This window comes from Phaeoacremonium minimum (assembly GCF_000392275.1).
Source record: "Phaeoacremonium minimum UCRPA7 unplaced genomic scaffold PA7_03_scaffold_301, whole genome shotgun sequence".
In the NCBI taxonomy this organism is placed as follows: Eukaryota; Fungi; Ascomycota; class Sordariomycetes; order Togniniales; family Togniniaceae; genus Phaeoacremonium; species Phaeoacremonium minimum.
Window position 1 is genome coordinate 73,732 of NW_006921206.1, and position 14,597 is coordinate 88,328.

A 14,597-nucleotide genomic window follows, 5' to 3' on the forward strand; every position below is an offset into this window, starting at 1 on the left:
TTCCTTATTTTGGCAGATATACTCCCATCACTTGTAAGTTCTAGATTCGGGATGTAAATTTCTATCAAACAGCCAGCCAGCGTCAAAGAGCTGATCAAGTTTCTTACGGGCCTTCCAACACACGGCCTATAGTTCTGTCAGTCAACGTATGCCACAGCAAGTGAATGACTACAGTTGGTATACTGGAGTATTAGGTACTGTTAGAGTTGTAGTGTTCCCTCCGACCAAGGCAATGCCCATATAATCACGTCGCTCAAGGAAATTAAAGTGAGCCTTGTTGGTCACCCTGAGGCTGATGTCATGATGGATGTGAGCATGGTCGAGGTTGCCATAGCTTCGTATGGAATGTCAAATTTATATGCCAAGGTGAGTTTGTTAATCTTCTTGCTGTGAAGACCCCAATCTACGTAACCTCGGTTATAGTACGATTATACCAGCTGTCTGGCCAGATTTATATTCAGATGGGTATGCGGCTCTTTGATTTAAGAATAGTTGACAAGCGAGATCTCAATCTACATCAAAGTTCTCAAGTTTCTTTCCTCAAAAGAGGAAGAGTGTGTGCTATTCACTAACATAATGTTGATAACTTAGACTGTCAAACACTTTTGGTGCTGTTGTCTACACATTGACACCAGAAAGAAAGTTATGGCATCTGATTAGCATGGCCATTCGATATTTCCAAGACAACGCTCAAGAATGGGATACTGATATTTTATCGAATTGAACGCATTATGACACTTTCAACTTCAGTGGTCTGATACTGAAACCTCAGGTCTACCTTGTCATCCATCGGCACAGTTTTGCCGGAAGCGGCACTCGGCTTGTCTTGGTTACGTATTCCATTGTGATAGAAGTAGCACTCAACAAAAATCTACGACATCAATAGCTCTGTAGATGACAATATATTGACCGCGCGGCAGTTTTCACCCCATAATGCGGAGGAGATCTGCAATGCATGTCTCCATTTGATCGGCTGGAGAAACTCCGTGGTATTATACCCCAGATCTGCTCCAGGATTTCTACTATTAGATCAGCCACTGCATCTGCTTCCCGCGTTTTAATAGCGTGCAATAGATGCCGTAGTCTGGGGAAGGACAATAATTTCTATTTAGCCGTTCAGGAACAAGTCTATTCCAGGTACGCCCAAATAAACATATGTGTTTTAGATGATACTTTTCATTTCCAAACGTCGACACCTTAGCGCACCACGAAAACTTTTATGATGACCATCGACATCTTAAAAAGTAACATCACCATCACACCTATTCCGTAAAGACTGAGACATTTTAGTAATACTCTCACTTCAGTCCTTGAAAACTCCACAAGTATCCTTCAACGTGTGAATATGAAGGTAGTTCTGCTCGCCCTGTTCCTAGCATCAGACGCTTTTGCGGCGACGCTGCCTGGGACCATGGAAATACGAGCCATCGGGGCAGTATCTCCCAACGGCACCTGTGGCATGGACAGAGCAGGAGAAAATAATGGATTTACTTGTCCAACTGAAAGTCCTTGTTGTTCTGGCTTTGGATATTGCGGATCCAACTCGACATACTGTCTTACATCGCAAGGCTGCCAAGGTGCGTATTCCGCCACACAGGCGGCATGCACAGCACCACAGGAGGGCACAACAGTCAGCCCAGATGGAACGTGTGGAAAGACTGGGGATGGGAAGTTTGGATACAGATGTCCTGTCGCCGGACAGACTTGCTGCTCATCATTGTAAGCTTGAACCCTATTCAAATAGCTGCAGCTATTGGATCATCGCGAATACTTTAGCTTTGCGCAAAAATGGAGTTGCTCCAATTTGTACTGACGAATTCTAGTGGATATTGCGGGAATACAACCAACCACTGTGCACCTGATCAAGGATGCCAGGCTGCCTATGGGACATGTTCGCCGGCATCGCCAGCATCTTCTGGGCCTCCGCCGTCCCCTTCGTCTGTGGGTGTAAAACGAGCACCCGTTCATCTTTATTAGTAAATAAATCACAATACATAAAACATACGCGTATGGAATTTGACTCAAGAAAGGTGTGAAAGCCGCTTGTGAAAGCCGAGGGTGATGGAATAATGAATGCAATGGCATTCATATCTCTGGTTCTATATCAAGTGAAGAAGCTGCTGGTTAAGCGATCATGCATTTACAGTGCTGAACTCCTCTCGTATCCTCGCTCACTATCTCCATTCTGGCTGCCTGGTAGCTTCAACAACCTTCAGTTTCAATCCTTGGGCTTTTATACACCTTGCTGTTTATCTGATATGACCCTGAACCTTGCGTAGAACACTTTTAGATCGATAATATGGGAGGGTCTTGAGGCGTAGTATTTCCATTTTAGAAAACCTTGAACTTTAGTTAGCATGTCTTTTTCCGGGATCGTGCCGTCGAGCTGGGTGTTTATGTCGGCACTGTGGTCTCTAGATCGTCGAAGCTGATATGGGAATTATCAAACTTGTCGAGAAGAATCGTGAGAGACCTTTGAGCCAGCTCTGTGGCAAAGTCGCCGGAAATGAGTTCGAGGCATAGTCCGGAACAACATCTGTCTACCCTTTTCAGCACAGGGATAGAAATCATGATGTTGCGCAGCTGGCCGTATTGATTTATATCATATCTCCCCCATCTTTGAGCCTTATCTGCAAATGGCTGGAAAACCGGTCGTCGGGGCCATGTCCCTGCGTCCTCTTCAGACCACGACCCTATGCCCTTAAAGAAGAAGATGTCTCGAGATGTGTTGATCGTATCCTCTAGGAATGCTGATCTTGTGTGATACTGTCTCTCATCCTCCGACATAAAGCAATTTACGACTTGTTGGCCCTTTTGACAGGCCCCTCCGATGGCTTGGACGATAAGATGGGGATTCTCCAATTTCAGCGCAGCCTTGTTGAGACATCTGTAGTCATAAATCCGTCTGTCATATCTGAGCACAATGATCCGACGTGTGTTGAATGGGATAAGAGCATCTTTCCAAAGCTGATCTCTGATTCCTTGGGAAGGAAGGGGAAGAGTTGGAACGTCTGTGTCGTTTGGCCGGTGACTGGAGGAGATGACTCAGTACTAGATGGCATCTTGTTCATAGGACACGATAAGCTATCGTTGAAGGCACTCAGCGAGATTTCTTGTGCGCTACGAGGAGTCTGTGCCTTGTTTTTTAAGCACCTATGATGATGGAAGTGAGGATTCGGTGAGGTTATGTAGGAAGGAGGTTGCTTAGGAAGGGGCAAAACGTGACGTTCTTGAGGTACTAAATTCAAAGCCGACTCAGATTGATGACGTTAGTGATGTGCTCTACAAGATCTGGCCAAATTTTGCCGGAAGAATTTCGTCGATCATGCCGCTGTGTTGATATGGTTGTAAGGACCCGTCAAGGAGTGGTCTGGGATGACAGATGATCAGGCTGTCTAATTAGATACAGCTAAAAAGCGAGAGGAGAAAAGCGGGTGTCCTACAATCTGATTAATGAACACACAAAAAAAAGCATTTACCTAATTAAAGAATTACTGCACTTGAAAGGAATAAACGGCCACAAAGTCCAAATGCAGAGTGAAGTCCAAGTAGCAGCAACACCTCTTCCCAGTTGGCTGTTAATGTCTGTCTTCACCCCCATTCTACGAGACACAAATTCACACGAGACTCTAGTAAGCAATGCTGACTTCAGCAGTATGACAGAAAATACGAGTTTCGGGCTCTGGCACAAGCGGGAAAAGCGCCAGACGCCTCCCGGTCAAGATGCCCCGTTAAAGAATAAAGACCTTTGCCAGAATGACTACGGATGCGAATAACTGCGTTTCCTATTGGGGTGCAGGCCAAAGTGCCGTCCCCAATGGACACGCTATCTGGCGCTCGGCTGAGTTCGACGAAACAGGCGACCATGACGGCCAAAAGCTACTTGGAGGATCTCCACTCCAACTAGAACTGGTTAAGCATGTTGAGGAAATTTACTCACCTTGCTTCAGGGATCGGTTCATATTCTTCCCCATAATGAAACTTACTCATAAAATATTGTCAAGCATGTGGTGCTTAAAGCCTAGGCTGAGGTTCAGTCGCCTACAACTCCCCCTCTGTGGAAAGTTATTCAGAATCTTCCCTCCTCCTCGTCCTATTATTCCCTGCTACGTCGCATGTAGACGCCACTGGAGATCCACCGTCGACCGTTCGAGCTAATCTTACTCGTTGTTCCGGTCACTGCTAAACCGTCAGTTATCCTTGCAAGCTACACTCTACTTCAGTACCGGCTCAACTACCTCAAACACGCCTGCCCCGGCAATCACTCAAAACATGGCGTCCCTTTCTCTATGACCATTTGCAATAGAAGCTGCCTGGACTCATTGTCTTTGGCTTTGGAAAACTGCGCTTGGGATCTTGCACAAAATTGTGAAGTATGACAAGCTCAAGCGCAGCAGAAGCGTGCAGCCCACGATTGATTTTTAGAAAAATGAGGCCTAGCCTAGACCAGCAGAGGCATTGACACATTGTTACACCTCGGCACCGACTAGAAGAATCGAATTGTTTTCTCGGGGGCATTTCTAAAACACGATTTAAAGACTTAAAAGGAATGAGAAAGGACAACGTACATAGATCCGAAGCCTACGTTATCAGTTTGGCCGACAAAGAACCGGACCGTACCAATGAAATACACCGGAAGCAGAGCAGTGAATCAATTCGTGACTCGTTGGGGTTGATGTGAAATCGTTTAGAAATAAATAGAAGTGGAAAGTGGAAACAAAGCTCATTTATAGGTATATGTCTAGCCTGTCTCTGTTTCAGTTACCTTAGTACACATAACAAGGTGATCCATCATAGTCGGTTACGCGGATCATCATTTACAACTGGTGAGTTCTCACTTGAGTCTTTTCAATGAGATACCTCATGACAGAGACAAACAAGCCACATGCTAGACTCTAAGACATATAGTATACGGTCTTTCAATCGTTTATTACTCGCTGTCTATCTGATAACCAAGACTGATTCTTACCTGAGGATACTCATTATCAAACTTTCTCACTAGTATGAATGGTGAACAGTACCATTGATGTTGATTATCTCTTTAAAAGGGGGGTTGGTATGGTTGGTTTGCGTGCATTTTGTCTGCCGCAGCCTTGGCATCTCAAGCCAAGAATGGCGGGTTGAAGAGCCAAGACCGTTATCAAAACTTCACGTGCTAAGGAACCCATGCTGATTCATCGGCTTCAGTCCAATTCAGGCAGGCCGGGGTTGTCCGCCGTCTCCACGGCGTCGGCGATGCGACCGAGAACAAGGTGGAGAGGCTTGGCGGTGCAAATGACGATCGTTGAATGACGCAGAGGTAAAATAGCAATGCTTGGGTGGGCAAATGGCCCACGAAAATGATAATTTGGGGTCGGTTCCAGCATTCACTCGAGCCATGGATGGGCAAATGCTGCCATCCTGGTCACGGATCGTCTGCTGATATAGTACGGCATTGCCCTCTACATGTCAGTATCGTCACACTGCAGCAGCTCGTTACCACTGCGACGTTCCCTCAAATACGCATCCTTCTGCCGTCCCTCATTTACCGCCAATTCTCTCTTGTAATTGGTGCTTATCCATCAATAGAGCCGCACTGCTTCGGGTTGCATTCAACCGCACTTCATGATGACCACATTCAAGGCATTCGCATTGTCAGCTCTCTGCATTGGTGCAAGTGTAGCAGAGGATATTTTGCTTAGCCAGCGTAGATTGAGCAAACGCTTCATTGACGAGGAGGGTAATTACAATATCTCGTTCTACCACATCAACGACGTCCACGCCCACCTGGATGAGTATTCGTCATCCGGCACAGACTGCACCAACCCTTCAAGAGGCTGCTATGGAGGTTATGCACGCGTGAAGACCGTCATAGATGAGACACGTCCGTTACACAATGATTCGCTATTCCTGAACGTCGGGGACGAGTTTCAGGGGACACTATTCTTCTCATACTACGGTGGTGAGAAGATCGCCGAAACTTTGAATCAGCTAGGCTTCGACGGCTTTGTGTTAGGCAATCATGAATTTGACAAATTTGATGATTTTCTGGGCGATTTCCTGGCGAATCTCACGTTTCCTATCATCAGCGCGAACATCATCTCTGACAACGAGAAGTTGAATAAGACGATCAAGCCATATCACATCTATGAAGAGTACCAGCTTGCCGTAATCGGAGTAACTACTGATACTACACCAAGTATATCGTCGCCAGGAAAGGGAACTGTGTTCACTGATCCAATCGAAGCCGTGCAGAACACGGTTGACTTGATCCGAAGCACCACCAATATCACCCGGATTGCAGCCATCACACACATTGGATATGAGGTCGACCAGAAGCTCGCCGAGGAGACTACTGGCCTGTATCTGATTATGGGTGGTCATAGCCATACTCCGCTTGGTGACTTCGAGGGGGCGGAGGGCCCGTACCCGACCATTGTGAAGAACAAGGATGACGAGGAAGTCTTCATCGTCACTGCCTATCGTTGGGGCGAGTACTTGGGCTACATTGACGTAACATACGATGCTGACGGCAGAATTCTCGCCTATCATGGAGGCCCTATCCATATAACCAATGAGACGAAGCAGGACCCTGAGCTGCAAGCACAGATTGATGAATGGCGTGGACCATTTGAAGAGTACGCCGCCCAAGAGATTGGCACAAGCAGCGTCATTCTTGATCAGAGCACGTGCCAGCAGAGGGAGTGTCTTTTGGGTGACTTTATTGCCGAGTAAGTACTTTCCTCAATGTGGCAAGATGATGAAACGATATATTTGCTAACACCTGTAAGTGCAATGTTGACATACCGCCTTAACTCAACCGACGACGTTGATTTGGCTATCATAAACGCCGGCGGTGTTCGTGCAACGATTGACGAAGGGCCAATTACTCGTGGCGAGGTGCTCACATCATTCCCTTTTGGTAATGCAGTGACAGACTTGACTTTGACCGGCCAGCGCCTGTGGGACACCTTTGAAGGCATCGTGTCGGAAACAAACCTCGACAACGGTAAAGAGGTGACCTCATTTGTTCAGGTTTCACGAGGCGTGATCATCGAGTATAACCCGAGCGCCGCAAACGGCAGTCGGATGGTCTCACTCACCATCAAGGACGCGGCGGTCGACCTGGAGGCTGAGTACCATTTGGTGACGGTGGACTTCGTCGCTGGAGGTGGTGATAACTTCTTCAGCCCTATTTTCGAAAACTTTGTTGTCTTGGATACGCTAGATGAGATCTTGACGGCATACATTGGTAGCCAAAGTCCTGTAGACATTGCGCTGGAAGGGCGCATTGTGCAGAGCAATGGTACGGCGACTGATGATGGAAATGGTAGCACTACAACGACAGGAGCACCAGGCCCGACAACCACGGCACCAGATGCCGCTACGTATGAGGGCCTTAGTCGAGCCTTGTTGGCAGTAGCATTGTTCGCGACCCTCGCATTCGTTATATGAATGTACGCAACAAAGTAGGGAACATAGTCAAGTACCAAATCTCGTCACGCACCATTGAACGAGGCAACTCTCATGTGCCGCCGAACCATAATTATGCATTGAGAAGGCTAAGGCTATCTTTGCTATCCTTCCTTAATTTCTTGAAACCCCCATTGGACCTTCCCCTGTGATGATCCATACCAGTGTCCCTGGGGACAGTTGTTTCTACAGTAGTTTTAGTGACCCTTCCATCCCTCAAAGGGTCAACGTGCCAACGGACAAAGGGGTCCGAGTACCGCTTCTTCGTCGGCATAACCGGTGGCAGTACGTAAAGCTCCGCTTCATCCTCCATAGTACTGAAGCGCCGCACTTCACGTGTGACGTGGACCTCTTGTGTGACAAATATCCATCCCATACTCTGCTCAATCACTGGCCAGAAGACAGGGAGCGAGGCACAAATGGTCGCCAGGTTAACTTCAAGAGCCGCTACCACAATTGGTACACAGCCGTACCAACTTGGATCAAGGGTCGGGTAGGTTCCAGCCCTGGACTCGACAATGCTGACCAAACGCCAGGTAGAAAGACCTGTAACACTGGTATGTATTAGTCAAACGTTTTGCTAAATATTAGCGACAGCAGATGGACTCACACAGTTCCAATTACGAAAAGTCCAAGTAGACCGAAACGTCCTCTCCTCCCTACTTCAGGGTCAAAATATACGGGAGTGGGTATGGCCAGTACAATGAGGTTGAGAACCAGGTTAGAAGTGACGTGGCTTATGTATGTGCGGGCGAATACGCCAGGGTCATGAGATCCAAATCCGTATCGTACGGCATCGGTGATGGACCAGTCCCAGTATGCCCTGACTGGAAATGCAGGGAGCCAGGCGATAAAGGAATAGGCAAATCCCCATAGAGAGGTGATTGCAATCATCGTAATGGTGATGAAACGTAGCATGGGTCGGTCGAACAAACGCAGATACTGAAAGAGCAGCGCAAGCTTGATGAAAGTAGTAGCCATTGGATAGCCTGCGTTGGCCACGTAGAAGGTCTGATCCACCCATTTAGTGAGATGGAAATAGAAAGCTCGATCACCGTCATACCTTGATGAAGCCCTGCATCTGAGTGAGGTTGAACAAGATGAAATGCTTGCCCAGGCCAAAATTCAGCGCTGATAACGGCCAATTAGCTCCTTGTAGACGAGTTTGTACAAGATTTGACCAACCTAAACAAGTCCCTATCGACATTACCAGCGCCGAAATCTATTGTATCCGCTATCAGACGCCTGCGGCCAAGGTCTTGCCTGGAAGCCACTTACATTGGCTAAAATCAAGAAGAGATCATCCCATCCCGGGCACCGAAGAACGAAGAATCGAGTATATAGTCGAATGCCGCCACATATCCACGCAAGAATCTAGACGATCTGTTAGATATAGACCGAAACAGAGGTGTCCATTGCAGGAGCGCCTGTTGTTCTTACCAGAACTGAAATAACAACGCCTAGCACAGCCGATCGTCGATTCAAAGTCGGCTCCGGATCATGAAGGTTATCGACCTTGCCGAGCAAGTCAAAGACGGTCCCCATCGCGCAAGCGAGGGCGGTAGTCGATGTCTACCAACAATTGGAAGACGGGCGAAAAGCCGGCGGTGCCATTCGCACAACGGCGACTCATGAACGCTGGTCTTGGAGCCTGCGTGTACTCCAACTGGCGGGAGCTCGAAACGTTTGACAGGCTGCCCCCAATGAACCAATTGGTTGAGCGCCGCTGGGGCGCGGAGAATATATGAGTCGGAGTCGATCTGCCGACAAATGGGGACAGCGAAATGATCAGCGGTGCGTAGCAGCCGATTCTGGATGTGGCTTGCTGGCTGTCCTTCTGAGACACGCTAGACATGCACCACAAGGACAACACCTTCCGCTTTCCAGGCCGACCCCTGAGCGCTTGGGCTTCAAACAAACGTGGGGATACGGCTTCGAGAAGACATTCGCGGATGCTTCGAAGCTTCCTTCCTTCCTCTTCAAGGGCCAGAGATGTCAGCTCGGCAGTTCTCGTTCGCCAACCAGTCAACTGCCAGAAGAGTCCACTCTTGAGGATGGAGTCGAAACGCCACCAGTCATCACGTCGCCGGAAACAACGATGCCGTGCGCGATATGCTGGGGGAGGAGCCAGGAACACCCCGACCTGAAGGATTCGTACAAATTACAACCCCCATTGTCCGTCGAGGACACTAGCCGGGAATACTCTGAACTTTCTACCTCGTTTCGGATGTTAGGGCTGAGTAGACGACCAGGATGGGAATAGGGGCTCGCCTTATCCTGATAGTAGGGCTAGCGCAACGCGACAGTACGCCATGCATGCTTAGTACTTTGGGACCCAGCAGGCTCGCCTCGCTCAGTCCGAGATCCGTTGAATTCCCAGGGTTTCTTGCGAAAGAGTGCAGTTTGATAGCCTAATTACTTGGTACTCTGCTTGCCATGTCGTCCTGCCCTGGTAAAAGCGTGAGGTTCGGGCCATCTAGGCCAGCTGATTCAATAATGAACATCTGTAGCACCCACCGATCGACAGTGCTGTGGGATCGCGCAAACTGCCAAACATCCAGACGAACAATGGTGCGCTACAGGTCTGCAGGCTGAATACTGTTGGGGCAAGCGAAGTGACCTCCCACTGCAACCTCGAGCATGGATCGCGGGCTGCTATCCGAACCCCGTCATTATATATACCTGTGCAAATTTTGCAGCTTGCAGGAGATCGAGGCGCCCGAAACACAGAGCGTAAATTGCCCATATTCCATCATAAGAGGTAAATTGGCCAATCAACGCAACTTCTTCACCATGATTGTTGAGGTGTTCCTGCAGGTGTCCTGCGGAGAAACCTGGTCGTCAGGATAGCACCCTCTGCTTTCGTCGTACACTGTCTAGTTCCCGGTATACCAATTGGGAAAGTCGGCTCAGTGCGCTGTATTATGGTGGTCAGCACCTCCGTTGCGCTGCGCTGCTAAAGTTCGCCCGACTTGAAGAGGTCTGTGCCGCTGTCAATCGACCGCCCCCCACTGCTCAGCAGGCAGATCCCTGTGTGCGATTAGCTTAGAGATAATAAATTAATAACTCTCTCTTATTCTTTATTTTATAACAGTCGTCATTGGCGGCCGCTGGCCTCAGTGTGTCTATACTGGAGGCACTGTCCGGCAGCCAGACAGCAGTCAATGCAGGCATTGCTCAGTCTATATAAGATGGTACGGAACGTTAAGCGCTCCTGGAGGCTTTCGCATGGAACATAAGGAACATGTTTATCATGTACACATGCTTGGCCGCCATAGCAATGGCGGCCAGTGTGTTTATCAAACACTGAGACATAAACACAGAGCATACGGAGACGATAACAGGAATACAGAAGCTGACGAAAGCAGCGGACACTAAAGGGTAAATAGGGTGAGAATTTAGTTGGCGTAGATAGTTTTATATGGATGGCAGCATTCACACACACTCATGAAGGTCTTGGCCCAACCTGGGGCGCCGGGAGAAGACAATGTGCAATGCCGCTGCTACCCTTCAATGATGGCTTCGTCGATAAGGTCGAGGTCGGGCCGGAGTTCAGGAGCTAGGGCAGGGGTAACAGGTGCCCTCACATTGTGCACTCCCTTCTCGTTCATCGAGCCGAACTGTTTGAGCTACCTAATACACCGATTTCATGTACTGTTTCTTTGCGTCGCTCACTTCCCCGTCGGCCTCAGAACAACATCAACCATGGCGACAATGCAGCAATATTCCCAGAAACAAAAACAGCCTTAGCAGCTAGACCAAGAACATCATCACGAACATCACGAAGGCTGCCCTCATGTTGATCGGACACCATCCCTCATACAGCTCCCCGAGGAACTCATCCTGTTGATCGGCCGCGCCATGACCAGCAGCGCCTCCTCCCGCATCGCATTGCCCATGTTGTCGCTGCCGCCGCAAAGACATGCAAAAAGCTTCACCGCAGTCTCATCGATCTGGCATACCTCGAAGCCATGAAGAGGGACACCATGCGGCTTTCACAGACACCACTCGAGATCCTCACCTCAGTTGAATGTACTGCCTGTCCCCCGTCATTCTGCGGGCTGCTGAGCACAATCGCCTCGACACACACTCGCCCTTCTCTACCCAGTTCAAGCTCAAGCACCTTGGCATTCCTCGGCATCTTCTTCCACTGTCTCTTCTGACTGACAATGGCGATGCCAAGTTGAGTTCGCGTCCTTGGCCGCCGCTTTCTCGTACCCCCCGCAACAGGACATTCAGAATCTTACAAACACCTAATCAGTCAGCCTTCTGCTCTTCACCTTGCCCCCTCACGAGACGTAGCTACTTCAACCATTGCCATATCTACATCTTCACCTTTTTTTCTTAGGAAAGCGAGCAACGCCACATCTTGCTCTCCATCGCATCTTGCAAGTTGTGGCTCTCATTCGCAGTAACTCGGCTTGGCTCGGGTCCTTGACGAAATCTGCAGGATCATACTCCATTGCCTCGCATCAATTGATTTGAACCGAATTACTCAGTATTGTAACGATATGATACGAAATGATCTACAAGGTGACATGCTAGGCTGATGCCAATTTCATGCCTGATTCCTCACTCAAGCACGCAAGCGTCCTACTTGACCCAGCATAATCGTGTACGGTCTTTTCCTTTGGGCCGAATACTTAGGAAGAACGGCGTATAGGTTGGTAATATTGGACCACGAGTAGAATCAATTCGTGAGGCAAGTAGGTAGTTGTGCCAGACAGTGTTCTCCATTGTCGTGCTTGTCACTTTCTGTGAGGTGAATCGTGTTGCCGCCTGGATCCTCAAGTCGGGGATGGGAAAAAAATACTAGTGGAAGTCGCTCTTTGGCTCTATGCCCCTGCACACATGAGTTGCAAAGTCAGAATGAACAGTGTCATTTACTAAGCTACCTTAACAGGGAGAATCTTTGCAAGGTGATATCTTCGCAGTAGCTACAAGACATAAGTGTCTTATGAAGTCATCCGATCATTGCGGCCATATTTCTTCCCAGAATGCATTGCTCGAATCCACATCGAATCCACAACTAGCCGCCACGTTGACATGAAGATAGCAACAATCACAAAGCGAATTCATGGTACCATTCTGGTACAAATCTCAGACTCCCAACAACCGATAGCCAGATGACAGGTCAGTGAGGACTCCCAATCTGGGTCTCCGATACCCGATCCAACATTTCTCCTCCCTTCTCTCACATGCTCTCATCGATAGAACTGTCACCATCTGTCTCGTACTGTGCATCATCTTCCTCCTGCGCTGCTACTAGTTGTTTTGCTTTTTTCTGGAATTGGTCGATGATTCGACTCGGGAGGTTCGGCTCGTACGTATGGGTCTTCGGATCAAACTTGGCGGCGTTCAGGGCCTCCCAGGCGCAATAGATCTCGCCGATATCCGCCGCACGAACTGCATCTCCTCCCATCCGGATGTTTGCGTGGAGCCGCTCCTCATGTCCAGACATCTCCAAATGGGTCTCCCACTTGGTGTCCTGGCCTGGACCAATGCCACCGAGGTCCTTCCAGACTGTCAGGACGAGGCAACGTCCCGCACCCTCGATGTCAACGGGAGTGACGGTGTAATCGGTGAAGCACTCCGTACAACCCTTCACTCTCCCAAAGACACTGCTCAATTTTTTGTTGAAAAGAGCGGCGAGCAGGCCGCCGGACACCGCGCTGGTCAAGTCTTCCTTGTTGAGTGTCGCTCGAATATCCTTGTCGCTGAAGCACTTTCCCACGTGATGAAGTTTATGCCATTCTGTCTGCACATGGTGAGCACTGTCATGTTGATCAGCTAGCTTGTTCATATCCTCGACGCAGAGCTTTGGACGACTCTGCTTCCAACTCTTGTGCTGACAGATGGATCTGCCGTTCCAGAAGCTGCCAAGAAACTGGTCCAGTTCCCACATAGAACGCATAGTCTCTGTGTTGGCTTTACGAGGTCGTATAATTATCTGATTCTGGAGCAGGAGATTGCCTCGAATCATGCGAGACGAGACTGTCTGAATAGACTGCCTATGTTCTTCGAAGTTCTTCAGAGAATAGTTGACATAGGTCAGAAACTCGCCATAGTTCCTGTTCTGAAGATATGCCTTTGCAACTGCACGAACAGTAGAGTGCTTGACTTTGTGGGGCAAAGCAAGCTCCACAGCTGAGACCTCGCACGACGCTGGATCGTCGTCGGTATACTTGATGGCGGGGCTATGCAGCTTGAGGCAATTCGGACAAGCGATGAAAAAGACCATATCCCGCTCGAGCAGAACCAAGAGTCGCCAGAGATTATAACCTCGTAGCTGAAGGACGCGAGGGCCTAGAGTGCCGTAGAGCACCTTGTTCACAATGGCAAAGGCGGCAGCGGATTCGGGCGGCAACACCTTGGCGATACAGCAGAGAAGCTCTCGGGGGAGTTGCATGAGCTGGAATACATCCTGAGAAAATTCCGACGAGTGGGAGTGGCTCGGCGATGCGTCATTGATCTCGTAGTATGGGCGCTTATAAAGTTCAAGGAACTTCCAGGGGTTGGGTGCGACGAAGTTTGCGAAAACCTCGGTGTTGCGGTCAAAGGAGCCCCGAGGGCGATTTCCGAGAATAGGGAGTAGGGATGGGTTGATGTTGGCTGATAATGTGAATTTGGGTGCGCAAGAGCCGCTCTCAACAGAGATGGAAACGCCGGCAGCTGTGGTGAATTTCTTAGGGGCGATCACGTTGCCCTCGGCGATAGGTGCCATAGTGGATGGCGAGTCGTTATCGACGATGACACCATTGAGAGCATCGTCGGAAGGATGCTGGTCACCGGTCACCTGGCTGGATGCAGTAGCTTGCGTAGAATCATCGTCGATGTCGAGTTTCGGGGATGCGAGGGCCGTACGCGTCGAAGCGGCTCTCTTGGCAGGGCGACCGTGCTGTTTCTTTACGCCCATCTTGTGCAGATTGCCTGCTTGAGTTGGTTGAGGGAGAGAGATGACAAAAAGCTGGGTGCAGCAGTCTGTCTGCTGATGCTTCTAGCAGAAGCAGTGAGGGAGTGAAAATAGAGGGAATGGATGAGAGAGTACAGAGACAGGAAGATGGAAGGAAGATGGAAGATGATGAACCCGTTTTATTGATGAAGGAGATAACGACCAGGAAGTGGAAGCGGAAGAGCTGGCAAAT

The 14,597-nt window shown here is 49.1% G+C and overlaps 2 protein-coding genes across 2 annotated transcripts; one reads left to right on the forward strand and one right to left on the reverse strand.

Moving 5' to 3' along the window:
- Positions 1-5,604: 5,604 nt before the first annotated feature.
- Positions 5,605-8,091, forward strand: UCRPA7_3984 (putative 5 -nucleotidase protein; the record flags this gene model as incomplete). Its single annotated transcript, XM_007916544.1, has 4 exons — positions 5,605-6,710; positions 6,771-7,285; positions 7,851-7,945; positions 8,050-8,091. 4 exons carry the CDS (start codon positions 5,605-5,607, stop codon positions 8,089-8,091), a joined length of 1,758 nt encoding a protein of 585 aa, XP_007914735.1.
- A 4,555-nt stretch (positions 8,092-12,646) lies between these two features.
- Positions 12,647-14,368, reverse strand: UCRPA7_3985 (hypothetical protein; the record flags this gene model as incomplete). The annotated part of the gene is made up of 1 exon (XM_007916536.1): positions 12,647-14,368. One exon carries the CDS (start codon positions 14,366-14,368, stop codon positions 12,647-12,649), a length of 1,722 nt encoding a protein of 573 aa, XP_007914727.1.
- Between the last annotated feature and the right edge of the window lie 229 nt (positions 14,369-14,597).